At 50.3% G+C, this 18,760-nt stretch overlaps 2 protein-coding genes across 19 annotated transcripts in view; one reads left to right on the top strand and one right to left on the bottom strand.

The window, feature by feature from the left end:
• The window catches only part of SPRING1 (SREBF pathway regulator in golgi 1), a 223,576-nt gene extending 222,104 nt beyond the window's left edge, over window positions 1-1,472 (bottom strand). For 11 of the 18 annotated variants that reach the window (XR_014139781.1, XR_014139782.1, XR_014139780.1 and 8 more), the window contains exons 1-2: window positions 1,255-1,472; window positions 105-164 (exon numbers count right to left, since the gene is read on the bottom strand). Coding sequence is in view for 15 of the 18 variants with exons in the window: in XM_081802143.1 (XP_081658269.1) it covers window positions 105-164; window positions 1,255-1,368 (174 nt within the window). In the remaining 3 variants the exon portion in view is untranslated. Of the gene's footprint in view, window positions 1-104; window positions 165-1,190 lie in introns of all 18 variants that reach the window. The other 7 variants (XM_081802137.1, XM_081802139.1, XM_081802135.1 and 4 more) reach the window with 6 other exon arrangements.
• Window positions 1,473-1,621: 149 nt separating this feature from the next.
• RNFT2 (ring finger protein, transmembrane 2) overlaps window positions 1,622-18,760 on the top strand; it is a 68,752-nt gene continuing 51,613 nt past the window's right edge. Inside the window, exons 1-7 of the mRNA XM_081802118.1 lie at window positions 1,622-1,770; window positions 3,395-3,568; window positions 4,083-4,141; window positions 8,593-9,071; window positions 9,453-9,529; window positions 12,773-12,873; window positions 16,192-16,345. Coding sequence (XP_081658244.1) covers window positions 3,545-3,568; window positions 4,083-4,141; window positions 8,593-9,071; window positions 9,453-9,529; window positions 12,773-12,873; window positions 16,192-16,345 — 894 coding nt within the window. The 5' untranslated portion in view covers window positions 1,622-1,770; window positions 3,395-3,544. The remainder of the gene's footprint in view (window positions 1,771-3,394; window positions 3,569-4,082; window positions 4,142-8,592; window positions 9,072-9,452; window positions 9,530-12,772; window positions 12,874-16,191; window positions 16,346-18,760) is intronic.

Here is an 18,760-nt window from a genome sequence, read left to right as displayed (position 1 = left end):
AAAAAAAAAAAGAATTGGGGAGTTTTCTGGATAGGTCTAGGCTAGTTACAAATTTGGGTATCAAGAGCATACAGCTGGAAATAAACAATGGTCCCAGAGATTACCTGGGTCAGGTAGGAAAGAATGCAGAGATTGAGTCCTGGCTCACTGCAACACTCAGAGGTCTGCCAGACAGAGAAGGAAAAGCACGTGACCACAAGAAGGTGTCTGTGAGGTTACAGAAAACACAAGTCCCAGAAGCACTTTGTTCTTGAATGTCACCAACACACCCCAGTCAATAAAGAGGCTCACAACACTACTCAGCCTCTCTGTTTGCCCAAGGTAAGAGGTGGGATACAGTTCCCTATGTTCCCTTTACGCAGCTCCCCAACCGATCCTATTAAACTAGGGTGACCACATAGTTTATTTTATATTCATTAATATATTTTATTTACGAGCTTGACCCTTGAGAGCATCAGAGCAACCAGACATCAGAGGAACAGCATAAACCGGTATTGTACCTGATACACTCCGAGGTATGCTCTCACCCTTTCTAAAAACCCAAACGCTCAAACCGGACTCATAAACGTCCAATGCTTTGGTCGCATTTCCCACCAAACCACCCTGCCATTTTCTCCCAGAAATTATCACACAGAAGAAAAACGAAGGGGATGGGGATGTGAGAAGGAAATTCCATCCAAACAAGTTATGCACAGAAAGGGTACCTCATGGGTCCTGCTGAGTCTCCCAGGTGGACCACTGAGCCCCCAAAGGAAACGCAGGCCAGTTACGCCAGCGCTGGACTTGCAGCTTGGCTACTTACCACCTCCGCCTCTCTGAGTTTCAGTTTCCCCCGCTGCAATCTGGGGACACCCATCCCCCAGGACCGCCGGGAGGAAGAAGCAAGAAACGCACGCCCCCTCTAAGCCCTGGACCCGGCAGGTAGAAGGCACACAGACAGCAGTAAGGGTAATAATCACAGTCAGGGGCCCACAGACCTGGGTTCGAGTTTCACCTGTGCCCCTGGCCTAGCAGCGCCTTTTCGCCCTGGCACCAACGAAATGAGCAGGTCCCTTCGCCCGTCCTCGGTCCCGGCGCACCGGACCCTCGGACACACTGGCAGCGCGGCTCCACGGGTGGCTCCCCCTACCCCAGGGGGAAGCCAGGCGGCCGGGAGAGCAAAGGCGGGAGGGCGGCGGGCAGCCACTGACCTGCTTGAAGGTGCTGCTGAGGAAGTAGACGAGCGAGAGCCCGAAGACCAGGGCGAGCACCCACCTCTTCCGGAGGAGCCGGCGCCACACCATGGCCGCTAGGTTCACCATGCCGGGGCGGACGCGGGGCGCGGCGGCCAGGGCGCGGAGTGGGGAAAGCCCGGGGCCCGGGCGGCATGGCCCCTACGCGGCCGGCAGCCCCATTCCTCGCGGCCGGCGCCGGCCCCGCGGCCTCCGGCCCAGCCAGCTCCCGGCAGCCACCCCGCGCCGCCCCACGTGACCCCGCTCCCCGCCCCGCCTCCGCTCCGCTCGCGTCGCCCACTGGCCTCGCTCGGCTCCTCCCCATTGGTCCCTGAGAAGCGGCGGCCTCCTATTGGCTGAATCCCGAAAAGGGGGCGGGCAATCGCGTGCGCACCGCAGGAGTAGCAGCGCCGCGGTCTTAGCGCCGGGCTAAGGCCGCCTGAGAGAACCCGACGAGAGGCCGGAAGCACTCGGAAGTCACGTGCTCCCCGGGCCTCGAGTGTGATTGGCTTGGAAGGACGTGAATGATGCTGCTGTGATTGCTGAATTGTCTGGGCAGGTAAAAAGAGAACGCGTTTTTTTTCTCCGGGGACAGTCCGTGTAGTCTCCTGTCCTTGCAGTCCTGGGGCGTCTTGTGCTGAACGTTGGTTGCAGGAATGAGAGATGCTCGCGGCTTTGTTCCTCAAGTGCACCTGCCGGCTTCCAGTGCGTGGAACGCAGGAGATGCTCTCGCGTGCATTTCGGTGCATTCCTGTAACGGCCTGGGGGCGCAACTTAAAACAAAGCATGCATTGAAAAGTCTTCAGAGGGATGTAGTACAATGAATGGAGCAGAGGGTTAAGAGGCGTTTCATTCAGTCGTTCAGATGCATCCCACGTGCAAAATTTTATTCCAGAATTCAATATTGGAATAATTATGTATGGCCTGCTTCCAAGAGTGAATCTGAAGCCCCCTGAAAGCGAGCATCTGAAAGTAGAATCTTGGGCATGTGATTTAGGAGGCTGTGTCAAATTTGGGAATTGAATTTTGGGGATGCTGTATTTTATTTTCCCCAAGGATTTGCAAGTGATGGGGAATCACTGGGAGGGGCCATTGAGGTGACATTGCATATTCTTGAAAAATATTTACATAACGAGCTTTCCTTCATATGTGAAGATAGTGCTACTGACCCATTTCTTAGCTGATTTTCCAAAAGAGAAGAGAGGGTTAGCCAGTGAATTGTCTCTAATCAGTGGTCCTAGTAACACCAATGCTGTCCTTTGAAGAAAGTGGTCAGGATTAGGAAATCATTCAACAACTGATTATGATGTCCTCGACTAAAAGATACCATCTTTGGTCCTGATACAAAAAAAAAAAAAGGCTAAACCTATTCATGGAAAGTCTGTGGCTTTTATTTTTCTAGGGTGAAAAGTCAGGGAGGGAGAAAGGGATATACAAAAAGGTAACTGAGATCCATAATAAATATTGAATAAACATTTGAATATTTGTTTGTTGAATGCAGCTCTGTGCTAGGCAGTTCTGGATGCTGAGGTACAGGGTTGAGCCAGACATAGTATCCCTGCTTTTGTGGCATTTACATTCTAATGGGGGACAGATCATAAATAAGCAAACATATAAGTGAATAAGTTCTATTAAAGAAGATAAAACAGTGCAACATATGGTGAGTCAGGAGGATGAGAGGAGAAGGCTTCTGGGAGGAGGTGACCTTTAACCTGAGGGAGCTAGACAGAAGGAACAGCATTGAAGGAACAGAGAACTGGCGTATAAAGGCCCTGAGGGCAGGGACAAGCCGGCCTGTTTGAGAAACAAAAAGTCCAGTGTGGCTGTTGGGGAGGGGTTAAAGGAAGAGTAGAGGGAAATAAGATTGGAAACAGGTGAAGCTGCATCAGGCAGAACCTGTAGGCCATAAACAGAGTTTGGATTCTATTCTGGTTGCAATGGGAAGCCATTAGAGGGCCTCACACATATTTTCTGTATTCCCCAATCAGGACTCATAGTTTGACAATAGGACAGAATTCGTTAATATAATATCCTCAGGAGTCCTAAAGAGGGATCAGTGAGAGGCTAACCAGAGATAGGGAGCAGACAGAACCATATGCTTAGAGCTACCCATGATGCCCTAAGACATTCTCAGGTTCAAGCCATCCCACAGACTGTTCCCTTAAGTGTTCTGTTCCCTTCAGGGTTTGGAGTCTGGTAAGCTCTGGTGACCTGTGCATCCTTCTGGAGGAAGTGGAGGGAGAGGCCTGCTTTCTCTGGACTCTAGCGGTCACAACCCCATCAGAGCCCTGAAGGCCCACCTCAGGCGTCATCAACATGGAGTTCTGAAGTCCATGTGGCTCCTCACAGTGACCCAGGTGATGTGTCTCCATGAGAATTCACATCCTTATTATCACCATATTAAATGTGAGGGCTGGAAGGTAGCTTTGGGTTTCAGTCACACACACCATCAACCCCCCAATTTAACAGATGGGGAATCTGAGGCCACAGAGAGGTTGCTGATTTGTCCAAGGGTGCTCCTAAAAGCATGTTAGGAGCAGCATCAGTTCCAAAGCCATGTCTCATTCTCCCATCCTCCAGCATCTCCTTGCTCCACATTTCACTGCTGCCTCTCACATGAGGAAATCTTCCTCCGCCTCTGGGTCTCAACATCCTCATCTGCAAAATGGGGTGATAACACTTTCCTCCCAGGGAATGAATGTTGAATTAAGAGTTGGATGACCTAACGGATGCAAGCAGGGTTTGCAGAATGTCAGAGAACTCTGGGGATGTGAGGCAGGAGTAATAATACTTGTTTACAGTTGCCTTGGCAATCCAACCGGCAATGGGAATGCTGAGAGACTCTAGCTCATGCCATATGTTGACTTCCAGGTCTTAAGGAAAATGCAGAGGCGCCACAGCAGTAATACGGATAACGGTCCACCTGAAAGGTAGGTAGGACCTCTCCTGGTTTCGTTTCATCTGGAGGCTCTGGGCTTCAGATGGTCTGGGGCAAACCAAATCTCGATTGAATAATACCTGCCTTTCGGGGTTACTTGTGAGATAAGCAAAGGAGATCTGGTTGGAAACTGCTTTGCCCAGTGATGGCATATACTTCTCAATACAGCAGCTTGCTCTTGCTTTTAGGGTAATCCCCAAAGCCCGTGGGACAGGCGATCCGCTTGACTCATTGCATCAATGATCGTTCCCACAGATTTTAACTTACAGAGGTGAGTGAGTGAGGACATAGAGAGGCTAAGGGCACTGGGAGAAGATTTTGGTTCCTTACATTTCCCAAGAGAGTGGGGCACGCCTTCCCAGGAAGAGCCACAGGGGGAAGCACCAGTGTCAGTTGGGAGGCAGAAAGAAACAAGGAGTAAGCACAGGCCACAGCTTTTATTAGCGGATGCCAAATAGACAAATAGAAAAAAAATCTCAGAAAACACTCATGAGCTAGCATTACTGTCTACTGAAGTCCAAGAGAGTCCACACCATGGAGATGTGTTCTCACGTTGTGACACTCTCCACCTGTGCTGTACATACATCCCAGGACCAGGCAGCTGAGCTCCGCCTTCACATCCTATGCCGGGTCCCCTGCGAGCCCAAGGTTGACGACAAGGTCACAGTGTGTCTGCCAGTCCCATTAAGACTGTTTTGCATCAGCCCTGCCTGTTCTACAAGGAAGAGCACTGGCCCTAAGTCAGATGACCCTCAGCCAAAATCCTAGCTTAGCCATTTCCCATCTGTGGTGCCTTTGGTGAGCGACTCCACCCCTGGATCTCAGTTTCTTCCCCCCTCCCCGCAATAAAATCCAGATAATAAAACTCAGGGTTGTTGAGGAATGAGCGAATGAGCATGAAAATGCACAAACACAGCATCTGGCATATAATAAGCATGGCTCTTGGAGCTTCTCTAGCCTCTGAAGACAGAATCGCTGTCTGCCCTCAAGTGAACCGTGAGGTCTTTGGGGGCAGAGACTGCAGCAGGAAAATAATGGCCACCGTGTATGGTGTGCTTACCCTGCACCACCCTCACATTAGCCTGATGAGGTCAGGACTATTTTTACCACTATTTTTACAGTTGAGGAAAGTGAAGCTCAGAGAAGGAAAGTAAGTTACTTGAAGTCACACAGCCAGGAAGCAGCAGGCTGAGATTCAGGCCCCAGCCCATCACCCCTGCTCCCCCTTAGTCCATGCTTTGTGGCACCATATTATGATTGCATCCTGTCTGGGTGGATCCACTTCTCCTCCTGGGCTGCCTCACATTCTAGCCCTGAAATGGTTAAGTTGGAAACAGCTTCAGTCCTCCAAGGAATATTGTTTCCCATTTAGGCTGAAATCTCGGCTGGATACTGAGGAGGGGCCCGGGGAAGGGAGGCAAGCTATAAAAAGCCCTTGGTGGGTTGAGTCTTCCCTGAGTTCTAGAGGCCCCCTGAGCCCAGTAAACTCCGTGCTGGTGAGCTCAGGGGGCCAGGAGGGCTTTCCAGGGCCCAATGGCGGAGAGAGGCTGGCCCCTATGTGGGTCAGCGTGGGCACCTGCCAGCACTCCTGCTTTCTGAGCTCAGTTTCTTGAAGTGCAGAAAAAGCTCACGGCCCCTTGAGGGTCATAGCCATGGTGTCTGTTGTTGTTGTTGTTATTAATATTATTTTTATTGTTATCCCAAGCCCAAGGGAGTAGGACCATATATCTCCTGGGTTTGGGGAGCCAGCAGGGATAGGCCATGGGGTGGGAGAATGGGTAGCCATCTCCAAGTTCCCTCCCTTGCACCAGGTTTATGATCGTTTCCTCCCAGGTCAAGTTTATGGAGCTAGAGAAGCCAACCCTGAGATTTCTCCAGGCCAGCGTGTCCCCTGCTGGGTTTCACAAATGTCCCCTAAGATGGTAATAGGTTTTCCACAGAATAAAGGAATCCCATGGTCAAATAAGGTTGGGAAACACTTAAGTTTCAACAAAATTAGTTTTTTCTTCAGTTGCAGGCCTTCTCAGAGCTTTTATTACGCTCATTCATTCATTCTTTCAAACAGTATTTATTGACCATGCTGTGTGTGCCTGGTGCATTGTGCTGGGCTGGAGAGAGACAGTAGGAATAAACAATCATGATCTTTGACCTCTTGGAGCAGGGCCCAGCCTGAAGTGCTGTTCTCAGTGCTGACTGAACATTAGAATCACCTAGAGGGCTCTCACGAACTAGAGATGTCAAGGCCCACCGCCAAAGATTTTGTTCAATTGGTTAACACTGGGTCTTAGGCACCTGTATTTTTCAGAAGCTCCCCTGAGTGATTATGATGTGCCGCCATGGTTGAGAGCCAGAGATAGGCAGTGAAATGATACTTGGGAACACTCCCATGCAGTGGGTTAGGGTATAGTGAAAACAAGAAACAAGGACACTGTCATTGTCTGGGAGGTAGGAAGGACGCCACCAAGCAAGAGAGATTTTACCTGCAATCTGATGGATGAGCATAGGTGACCCAGGTGGGATGGGTGCGGGGTGGGCAGACATCCCGGTGTCTATGCAAAGGCCCTGCAGTAGGAAGCCCTTGGGCAGTGAGAAAAAGGCACATGGTGACATTGGAGTTTGGAGCCAGAGCGTCCAGGACATCTGACAGTTTTGTCTCTCTGAGCCTCAGTTTCTTTATCTGTAAAATGGGAATGATATTCGTCCCTATGGATAGTGGTTATCTGAACCTGCAGGAGGGAGTTTAGAATGGGAAGCCCTTTCAGTGGGACAGTGAAATAATCAAATATGTGTTTTTTAAAATGCATCCTGGTCTCCGAGTGGACAGTAGATCATACAGAGTCTAGGATGATGTGCCTCGATGAAAGCTAGCACACGTTTACTGAGTACCTACTGCATGCCCTGGGTTGTGGGGTCCACAGAGGATGACTGGAACTCAGCTCTCACACTCAGTAAGGTCGTGACATATTTTAAGTACCATAGGGGTCTGCGAGGTGCCTTGGGGGCAAGTGAGGGGAGGGAGGCTCTTTGCTCCTCCCCCTGACACCTGCACACCTAGCAAACCAGCTCTACTTGTCTCTGTTGGGCAGACTGAGTTTCCACATCATGCTCCCATTTGAAAAGAAGGCAAGCCCAAGAGAGCTGACCTCCAGACCTCCCAGGCATGGTGCTCATGGCAGAGTGTACCCGGTTCGGGGCTCTCCAGTCTTGTAGGGGTAACTCTGAGCTCTCTGCTCCTCCAGCAATGGCTCTCAAAGAGCCACAGAATCCTTTGCCAGATAGCAGTACAGGAGGCTGTGGTTGGAACTAGAGAAGGCAGTTGGCCCCGGAGGTCTCTCCAGAGGGATCCCATGTATTGAGCTCCTGCTCTGTGCTGGGTACACTGAAAAGGCTGTTGTAAATTTGATCCCACAGGAATTCTATGTATGAATGGTGTTTCTACCATCTTCAGGTGAGAAAAGTGAGTGCCGGATTGCTAAGGCCCCTAGGAAGGCCCCTAGGAAGCCCCCTAGGAAGCGTGGAGCTGGGGTTTGAACGTGGGCTCTTCTGTTGAGTCTTCTTGATATTACCGTCTGCTGCCCTCCAGATATCAGCTGTGACCCAAGGCTGGGCCCTCGTGGAAACTGGGAGTCATTGAAAATTCCAGGGCCGGGGTCCCTGGGTTCCTGAGGTTATTCTAGAATCATAGAATCTGTGCTCGCTTTTCAGTAGAGTAGAGTGGTGAAGAAAACAGGCTCTGGAGTTAGTTGAATCTCTCCTGTCCTGTCCCTTCCTGGCTATGTGACTCAGGACGTGTTCCTTTCTCTGGGCTCAGTTTCTTGATCTGTAAGATGGGGGTAATATTGGTACCTAACTCACAGAGTTGATAGGAGGGTGTCATGATTTAATCAATGGGAAGCCTTTAGAAAACTATCTGGCGCACGGTAAATTTTCCATGAAGATTATGACCCTGTTGCTGGTACTGTCTGTCTCAGTTTGCTAGGGCTTCTGTGACATACCGCACGCTGGGTGGCTTAAACGTTAGCGATTTATTGTGTTACTATTCTGGAGGCTGGAAGTCCAAGATCAAGGTGTGGGCAGGGTGGGTTTCTTCTGAAACCTTTCTCCTTGGTTTGTGGATGGCCTCCTCCTTTCCCTGTGTCCTCACTGGTCTTCTGTGTGTGTCCATGTCCTAATCTCCTCTTATAAAGACACTAGTCATATTGGATTAGGACCCACCCTAGTGGCCTCATTTTAACTTAATCACCCACTGCGAAGACCCCGTCTTCAAGTACAGTCACTTTTGAGGTCCGGGGGTTAGGGCTTCAACAAAGGAATGGGGAGGGGTGGAAAGCAATTCGGCCTGCAACAATATTGGTACTGTTGTTTGCCCCCCATCCTCCACTGGGGTGCCGTCTTTCTCTCCCCCCCTGACTTGGTGGGGCTCTCTTTTCCCTCCTGGCCCAGAAATCGCAGCCAAGCGCTCAGCTCTGAGGCGAGCGTGGATGAAGGCGGTGTCTTTGAGAGTCTGAAGGCAGAGTCGGCCTCCCCACCTGCGCTCTTCTCTGGTCTCCCCGGCCTCCCAGCGGGCAGCCTGCCCGCCACCCCGTTTCCGTCCAGCCTGGTGCTTGGGGCATCGGCCGGAGGCGGGGACGTGTTCATCCAGATGCCTGCGTCCAGGGAGGAGGGCGGGGGCCGGGGCGAGGGGGGCGCCTACCACCATCGCCAGCCCCACCACCACTTCCACCACAGCGGCCACCGCGGGAGCTCACTGCTGCAGCACGTGGGCGGGGACCATCGCGCCCACTCGGACGAGGGTGGCGACGAGCAGCCGGGGACGCCCGCCCCTGCCCTGTCCGAGCTGAAGGCCGTGGTCTGCTGGCTCCAGAAAGGCCTGCCCTTCATCCTGATCCTCCTGGCCAAAGTGTGCTTCCAGCACAAGCTCGGTGAGTCTGGGGGCTTGCGGGTGTGGCAGCTTGGGGCCTCACCTGCCGGGTTGGGGCCCCTTCATCCCAAGGGCCAGGGCAGGGTTGTAGAGGCCTTCATGGTGCCCAGTGCTTAAGAGTATGGGATTCCGAGTCAGACCTGGGATGCGATCCTGCTCGGCCAGCTGTGTGACCTGGGACAAGTCACTCGCCTTCTCTGAGCCTGTGTCATCCTCTGTCCAGTGGGGGTTGTCGTTTGTCCTGTAGAAACTTCCTCTGCTGCTCGGTTGGCGTAAAGGAATGGAGGGTAGTGACTTTTTAATGTTGCTCATGGTGCCTCGTAAGCTCGGGCCAGGCCCAAGGAGCCTGAGAGGACCGTGGCGGACCTCTTCTGTCCCACAGGCATTGCCGTGTGCATCGGGATGGCTAGCACCTTTGCCTACGCCAACTCCACGCTGCGAGAACAGGTCTCTCTGAAGGTGAGTCACCCGGCGAGTTGGTGTCCTAGGCGCCTGTCGCGCGTGACCACAAACTCAGTGGCTTAAAACAGTACAGATTTACTCCCTGATAGTTCTGTGGATCAGAAGTCTGAAGCGGGTCTCTCCAGGTGAAGATCGGCTGTCAACACGACTGTTCTTTCGGGAGGCTTCAGAGGAGATCCCCTTGCCTTGCCTTTCCCAGGTTCTAGAGGTCACCCACATTCTTTGGCTCGTGGCCCCTTTTCCACCTCTGAGCCCTCAATGCCGCACCTCTATGCCCACCTGTCTGTCTGTGGTCACATCTCCTTGGGAACGCTCCCTTCTGTGTCCTCTTCTGCTTTTAGGGACTCTTGTGATTACATCGGGCCCAGCTAGAAAATCCAGGCGTCTCCCCATCTCAAGGTTAGCTGCATAGCCATCTAAATTCTGCTAACATAGGGATGCCTGGGTGGCTCAGTCGGTTAAGCGTCTGCCTTCGGCTCAGGTCATGATCCCAGGGTCCTGGGATCGAGTGCCACATAGGGCTCCCTGCTCCGAGGGGAGCCTGCTTCTCCCTCTGCCTCTGCCTCTCTCTCTGTCTCTCATGAATAAATAAATAAAATCTTGAAAAAATAAATAAATAAATAAATTCTGCTAACATAGCCACAGGTGACAGAGACTAGGACGGGGACGTCTCCGGGAGGCCACTCTTCTGCCTGCCACTCCTGGACAGAGATCCCTGGATGTGCTATCCTTCTCCCGCACCCTCCCAACTGCAGCGTCTCCCCCACGTGCCCACAGCACCCTTATCTGCCTGGCCACTCTCACGGTTGAGGCCAGCCCACTGGCGCTGCTGGTTCACCAGCTTCACCATCATCATCCCGAGTTCCCATGTAACCTCCACGTGGTGCTAACCACGCCAAGCACAAAGCTGGGCAGATGGCATAGTTCATCTTGCAGATTTGTCCCAGCGGCCCTGGAGGGAGACAGAATCATTCTTAGCTCATTTTCCCAATGAGGAAACGGTGGCTCAGAGACACTAAGTGCCTTGTGTATGAGGTCACACAGTCCGTGAAAGTGGTGGTGTCGGGCGGTGAAGCTCTGCACAGATAAGTATTTGATTTCAACCGGGGGTGAACACAGCCCCTCCAGCCGCCTGCACACAGGCCCTGGGATAGGTTACCTTGGTGATCTCAGTCCCCAGTGCTGCCCTGAAAAAGGAACCATTCATACCGACTTCATGCACGCATAGAGGGGGTCAAATGAGACAGTGCTTAGGAGGTGTTTAGCACAGGGCCTGGTGTATAGGAAACATTTAATTGAGCTACTTTTAATAAGCCTGTACTTTCTACTGTGCATGCGATCCCCTAACAACCACCATCCTCTCTGGTCCTTCTCTCCATCGTTCTCTGGGGCTTTCTTAAAAGCATCTGGGCCTCTCTGAGGCACAGAAGGCAGCTCAGTCTCCATTTGACAGATGAGCACGTTGAGGTTCAGAGCTGGGCATGGACCAAAGGTTCTTCTTGACCCTTGGTCTCATCTTCTTTATGCAAACTCCTTTCTGCTGTTATTAGAACAGCAGGTTGATCAACACCATAATAGGACACTTTTGGGGGCTCTCTCTCAAATGCGGAACATCTAAATATTGCCTTGGCTTAAATTTTAGGGGTCAGAGGCTGCCTATATCCGTGGGTAGGTGTTCTAGATAGGGATCCTTGAACCCTATGAAGACACAGCTGATGTATTGTCTGTCCATACACATTTTCTGTGAAAGAGATTCTGCATGACCCTTGTAAGTTTAGAAATATCAACTTACTGCTGGAGAACTCTCCCCTTTTGTCCTTCAGAGTTTGGCTTCTCAGGGCATTGCTAATTCTCTTTGTATTCCACCTCTGGTTTGGATTTACGGGAGGATTAAACTGGAATCCATTATTTATTGGAGTAAGAAGGGCTGCTGAGTAGATTATTCACATTGATAAGAGCAGTTGGTTGGTTGGAGGTGGTTTCTAGGGTCATTAACCTTGACCACTCCTGGAATAATGGGTGGATGGAGATGCATTTATTTTGTCTACTCTATGGAAATGTGCTCTGTAACCATGCACGGGGCACTGACCTGTGTCTAGAGACAGTGGAGCATTTACCAAAACCGCAGGGAAGGTTACACTGAGAAAGTTATGACCTCATCTTATTCCAGCAATGCAGCCGCCCTGATCCAGGAAAAGATGAGCTTTTGGGAATCAGCAGCACAGGGGTCTGTGTGTATCTCCCAGACCACATAGGCAGGAGCACACCCTGCCCCACACCTCCTCTAGAAATTCCTTGGGATGGCTCTCAGGCTGAGAAGCTGCTGGGAAACAGGAAACCAAGAAAGTTTTCCAGCTTGGCTTCCTGGGGACTAATCAGAAATGAGGCTGGAGAAAGAAATAGGGATGGTTTGAGGAAAGACTTTGCTGGCCATGTGTGTGAGCTTGAATTGAACACTATAACTGTGGCCCTGGGTTGAACGGTCAGGCCAGGATAGTAGCCCCCGTGGTCCAGGCTAGAAAAAGGGAGAGCAGAATTTGTCAACCTGTAGATTTGAATCGACTGCTGCGTTGGAAAATCTGGATCCTAGATCCTGTCATTTAGTGAGTCCGAAACATGAGCCGAAACCAGACTGAAAGTTTACATTTATGAATTTTCCTTCATCCTTAGCAAAACTCCCATTTTCAAATGAGGGCACTGAGGCTTAACACACGTGCCCTTGAGCAAGAGCTGCTTCCCTGCTCTGTGCGTCCAGTCCTTACAGGAAATGTGAACCAACATTGACTGCATGCAGGCACCATTCTAAGCATTTCATGTACATCGATTCTCACAACTCTGTAATGGAGTCACGGTATGTACCCATTTTACAGATGAGGAGAGGGAAACGCAGAGAGTTTCAGGAACTTGCCCAGCCCTGCGGCTACAGATCAAGGATTTGAACCCAGGCCGTCCGGCTCCAGAATCCTTGCTACCCGTAGAGCCTTCCTGCTTTTTCACATACCAGGCTCCACATTTCTGTCACCTTCTCTGGGACCACCCCTTGGGTTCCAGGGGGGTGGGAAGATGCCAGCGCTCTGTAACCATGCACAGGGCACTGAGCGCTCCACACCCTCAGCCCTGCTTCTTCCAAACCTTTGAGAAAGGGAAAAGTGGCTACTTGTCAGAGAACATTCTGGAATGTTTTGCAATGTGCACCTCTGGCATTGCAGCATCCCTACAAGTCTCTTGCTTTGTCTCCAGGAGAAGAGGTCGGTGCTGGTCATTTTGTGGATCTTGGCCTTTCTGGCGGGGAACACCCTATATGTGCTCTATACGTTCAGTTCCCAACAGCTGTACAACAGGTGAGCAAGTGGGGAGGTCTGACCCCTGGTGGGAAAGTAGGGGGTACTTTGCTGGGCTTGGGACACACAGCTGCCTCACATGAGAACGATGCAGTGGCTCTGTGTCATGTACGTTTTCAATCCCACTCTCTTGTTATATATATGTGTGCTGGGGCAGAGTTCTCTAATAGAAACACACTGCAAGCCACATGTGTGACTTACATTTCCCAGTAACCACACAGTGGGTAGGTGGGAGAGGGTTGGCCAGCGAGGGCCTGTAGGACTAGGCTGAAACTCCAGCCAAGCTTCCAAATCACGGATGTCTCTTTTAAAAATGGACCTTGAGGAATGGGCAGTTTCTCCACTTTTTGGGACCACTCCATAAAAGCAATTTGGGGAGTTAGTTCTAAGGCATCAAGACACATCACACACACTGGCCCAGAATATCAAGGTCCTGGTGGATGGAGGGTGGAGGAGGTAGCATTTCCCAGAAACTTGGATGAATTTCCAGCTCATGCCATTCTCTGAGCATGATCACGTTCATAGGCTTAGACCTCTGTGCCCCCATTGAACCAGGGCTGAGTCAAACTGGCAGCACAGAAAGGGAGAGAGAAGCTTAGGAGAAAAGCAACAGAGTTCAGCCCCCTTCCGTAATAATGTCAATGGTCTACAGTGTGTTTGTAAGTGAACCCCATAGCCATTAGCTCCTTTTACTCTCCCAGTGACCCAGCAGGGTATTGCTGGCCCCATTTCGCAGGTGGGGAAACTGCGGCTTCATGAAGCTTTTCCTAATGAGTCTTAGTCCTGGTAGGCAGTCTTTGACAGTGAGATTGAATCTTCCTAGGATTTGAACTCGAATGACCAGCATCCTTCCGCTTACCAGCTTTGTGCCCTTTGGCAAATAATGGAAACTCCTTATGCCAGTTTCCTCATTGTGAAACCAGGACCAGGTTATTCTTGCCTTATCCACCTGACAGGCCAATTATTCAGAAGGCCAGATGTTATAATACATGAAAAGTACTGGGTAAACTGAAACATTGATATATCATAATCCTATCATGATTGATACTATTCTTTCATGATGAATTACCATAGGTGTTGGTGGTAATGCCTCAGGAGGGGTGAAACTGACAATAAAATACATCAGTCCATTAAAGTTCATAGTGAACGTTAGAAATAAGTGGACTTGGGCGCCTGGGTCGTGCAGTTCGTTAAGCGTCCGACTCTTGGTTTCTGCTCAGATCATAATCTCAGGGTCCTGGAATCAAGCCCCATGTTGGGCTCTGCGCTGGGCATGGAGTCTGCTTAAGATTCTCTTCTCCCTCTGCCCTTGCCCCCCACCCAATGTGTGCATGCTCGTGCTCTCTCTAAAATAAATAAATAAAATCTTTAAAAAACAAAAAAAAGAAAAGAAGGAAGTGGACTTAGCAATCAATCTGCAAAAACACTTTGGCCCTGTCCCTCCTCCAAAAGCAAAAAAAGGAAAAAAAAAGAAACCCTAAGACGGTGAACTACAACCCAGACAGGTGAATCTAACACCAGCTTGTGTCTCTGAGATAAAAGTGGAAGTCAGATCCTCATTGTATTGCCATCACAGAAGCTTAATAGAGAAGCAGAGCCAAGCAGCCTGGGGTCCCGGGGTAGAATGGGAGCAGAAGCAGAGGTGCCGGCCTCTCCCTGAGTTATAACGTGGATGGCCACTCCAACTTGGAGGAGAGGCATCCTCCAGAGACAAGACTAGAATGTGAAAGGACACAGAAGGTATCGGGAGAGGTTGCCAAAATAGGTTGTTTTTATTGATTTTGCCCTACTCTTGACTCTTTGAGGATCTTTATTACAAATAGAAATAGATTTTTTAAAATAAAAGTAAAAAATAGACCACTTCATTCCTTGGATGTTATCATAAGAGAGCCCGGTTTGTGCTATTTCCTGCCAGCCCAGCAGAATATGTGAGAAGCATTCACAAAGCATCCACGCTGGGCTGTGTGCACTGTTCCTTGCTTTACGGGGGACAGAGAGGACTTGGTGTGGCCTTTGCTCAGAGCCTTGAATCAGCAGGAGGAAAAGCGAGTGAACCAGCACAGTTTGGATGCTGGTTCCTATCCTGGCTCTCATTCCAGCCAAGAGCCATGGGCAGGTGACTCTACCTCTTGGTGCTCTGGTTTCTCCAGCTCAGATGGGAATAATCATAGCACCTGCTTCATAGAGTCTTTGGTAAAATGAAATGAGTTAAGACATGTGAAGTCTGTAGGATAGGCCAGCAATGATGTAAACAGCCAAGATATCCTAGCTATTATGTTATTATGACTAACATCATTACTCTCAGAGATGGTAGAGAGCAGTGCTACTCGAAGTGTGGTCCGTGGACCAATGCCAGTTGGAGAACGGCTTGTTGTCTGTGTTTAACAAGGTAAGTGCAAAAATTGAATGTGAGGTTAACTTACGTGGTCACAGATGGGTAGAATGGGTTTACATACTCCGAATAGCGCTGCTATGGGATAAAGACTGAAAGCACTAAGTACAGCCAGGATATCCAGGTCAGAATCCACCTCTGCCCCTTAGTGTTTGTAGGACCTTGTGCGTGTACTTTATCTTTCTGTGCCTCTGTTTCCTCATCTGCAAAATGGGGCTGTAATAGTGCCTACCTCGTAGGGTTGCTGTTACTATCACTGCTGCATGGCAGGGTCTGTAGTATGTCTGTTATCTCAGTCGAATCCCACCAATAACACTATGAAGGAGGGAATGACTTCCATTTTGCAGAGGAGAACCCTGAGGCTTACAAGATAACATTATTTGCCCAGGGTCCAATAAATGGAGAAAACTGGATTCAAATTCAGGTCTTTCTGATATTAATGCCCATATGCGTATCATGCCATGTGACCTTGGGCCACTTACTTCACCTCTCCAAGCTTCAGTGCTTCAGTTATAAAGTGGGAATAAGCAATGCTCACTGTGCAGGACAATGAGATACAGTGAACAGAGGTGTCTGCACATCAGTTTCCCTCCTCCCTATATAGTGTTGGCCAGCCTACTTGCCTCCCTCCCTTTCGCTTCCTCTGTGGAAGCCTATTGTGGACTCATAAAACTGGAAGGCACCTTAACTAATGAGGCTCCTGGCCAATCTCCTTGCATAGCCCTCAGGGGAACTGAGGCTCAGAGAGGTTAAGACACCCACCTGAAGTCACACAGCAAGTTAGTAGCAGATTCAGAAAGAGGACACAGATGTCTGATCCCCAGTTCAGGGCTCTGTCTACAGGTAATACTTACAAGGCTCCCAGAAGGGCCAGGGATCCTAAGTGAGTGTCTGGACTCTCTGAACCATCTCCCCTTCTCCCCCAGCCTCATATTCCTAAAGCCCAACCTGGAGACGCTGGACTTTTTCGACCTGCTGTGGATTGTGGGCATCGCTGATTTTGTGCTGAAGTATGTCACCATTGCCCTCAAGTGCCTCGTCGTGGCCCTGCCCAAGATCATCCTGGCTGTCAAGTCCAAGGTAGGCACTAGCTGTGGCCACAGATAGCCCCAGTCATGCTGATCATGCAGGGTATTCGGGGCACCTTAAGAGTAGGTGTGGGCAGAGTTGATGCCACCATATGTCACCCACCTCTTACAGTTCCCCGAGTCTGAGCATGTTCTTTGTTGTCACCACCATCCTCTACTCCTCAAGGGCACTTCTGAGTTTCATTGTTCAAAACTGCCCTTCATGCAATTTTCATCTAAATGTCACCTGAGAAAGGAAAAAAGCACGTTGCCATGCCCTGAGTCCTGCTTCTCCCAGGGAAGGATGGCTTTCATAGGTTTCAACTCTTTGTGACTTTAGGAGCGTTGTTTTTTAAAGGGAAGGGTACTGGGGCTCAGAAGAAACAAACTCCATGATCGATTAGGGATGTCTGCCGTGGACACAGGATGGGGTGTGGTGGCAGGGGTGCTTTGCCTGCAGGAAAGGCCTGCTGGTAGGTGTTGGGGCAGATAGCTGTTGTAATTCAGAGGACTGAGCAGAGTTGGGAAAAGACATCATCTTTAGGGGTTAATTAATGTCAGTGCCTCTGCAAGAACACTCAAAGCAGGGAATCTGGGCAGAGGGAGACGCGCTCAAGAATTTCTGAAGACTCCTGCTTTCCATTCTGTAAGAGCAGTCCATCTTTTCAACTTCAGACAGCCCAGAATTCATCACAGGCCTTGGCTGGCAGGAAAGCAGGTTGGAACTGGCCATCCATCTTGAGTGCCCAAAGCCATTGGCCAAGTGCATCGGGAAAACACTGCTGTGTCCCTTCTTTACTCACACACTCAATACTTCTGACACCACATGTGTGGGGTTCCCCCACATCAGGCAATGCTCCGACACGAGCTGGGTTCAGTCATTTGCTAGAATAGCTCACAGAACTCAGGGAAACACTTAACTTTCATTTACCTGCTTATCATATCATAAGGGATAAGATAAAGGATACTGAGGATTAGCCAGATGAAGAGGCACATAAGGTGAGGTCTGGAAGGGTCCTGGGCACAGGAGCTTCTGTCCCCATGGAGTTGGGGTGCAGAACCCTCCCGGCATGTGGACGTGTTCACCAACCCCAAAGTTCTCAGAACCCCACAGTACTGGGATTTTTATGGAGGCCGTATCACATAGGCATGATTGATCATTAACTGCATTTCCAGCCCCTCTCCCCTCTCTGGAATAAGGGAGATAGGGCTGAAAGTTCTAAGCTTCTGATCATAGCTTGGTTTTTCTGGTGGCCAGCCCCCATCCAGGAGCCCACCAGGAGTCACCTCATTAGAACCAAAGATACTCCAGGAAATTCCAAGGGATTTAGGAGCTCATTTTCAGCAACCGGAGACAGAGACCAGTAGAGATAATTTTTAATTATTTCACATCAGGGCAGTCTGGGTCTGATTTTGCACCCCCCACGTCTCACCTTCACTCCCCCACCATGTGGTTTATTCAGTTGAACCAAAATCCTAGGTTACTGTGGTTTCCTTAGGTGAAGGCACAGGTCTGATGCCCAGGGGCAGTGCCAGGGAGTCTAAAATGGCATAAAGACAGAAAAGAGACACGGAAGGGTGCCTGGGTGGCTCAGTCGTTGGGCATCTGCCTTCGGCTCAGGTCATGATCCCGGGGTCCTGGGATCGAGCCCCACATCGGGCTCCATGCTCAGCGGGAAGCCTGCTTCTCCCTCTCCCACTCCCCCTGCTTATGTTCCTTCTCACGCTGTGTCTCTCTCTGTCAAATAAATAAATAAAATATTTAAAAAAAAAAAAAGAAAGAAAAGAGACAATGAGAAGAAAGACCAAAGGGAAACAACAGATCTCAGGAAGTCCTGAGATGCCTCCCCACATGCCCCTCTGAGACCACCATCACCATTACCCTCCGCCCGCTGAGCTCACGCCAAGTACCAGGTCGGCAGCAGGGATTTGACAATGGGAAGCAGTGTGGTCCGATGGTTAGACATGTCAACTTTAGCATTGGGCACGTTGACATTCAGGTCCCAGCTATACCCCTTCCTAGCTGTGTGACCTTGGATGGCTTACCTAGCCTCTCGTGCCTCAGTTTCCCCATCTGTAAAATGGGGATAATACTTGTGCTGGATATCTTCCTCTGGCCCTTCCAGAGACACGGTCCACAGTATCCTTTCCCACTCAGGCTGACCTGGGCGAACTACACAAATGGGCTCCTGCGGCCCCCGGCTTCCAGCTGGTCAGCCAGTGGGAAGCCTGAAAGGACAGGAGGCAGAGGTATTTCTTCCTCTAGCATATGAGTCTACGGCAGCTGTAACAAACTGCCACATAAATTTGTTGTCTTATGGTTCTGGAGGTCAGAATTCCAAAATGGGTTTCACTGGGCCAACATCAGGGTGTTGGCAGGGCTGTGTTCTTCCTCCATCTTCAATCAGTAACGGCAGGTTGAGTCCTT

The sequence above is a fragment of the Leptonychotes weddellii genome, chromosome 13, assembly GCF_054177405.1.
Source record: "Leptonychotes weddellii isolate Sample4059 chromosome 13, ASM5417740v2, whole genome shotgun sequence".
In the NCBI taxonomy this organism is placed as follows: Eukaryota; Metazoa; Chordata; class Mammalia; order Carnivora; family Phocidae; genus Leptonychotes; species Leptonychotes weddellii.
Note: the sequence above shows the minus strand (reverse complement) of the source record. Positions and strands in the feature narration are given on the sequence as shown.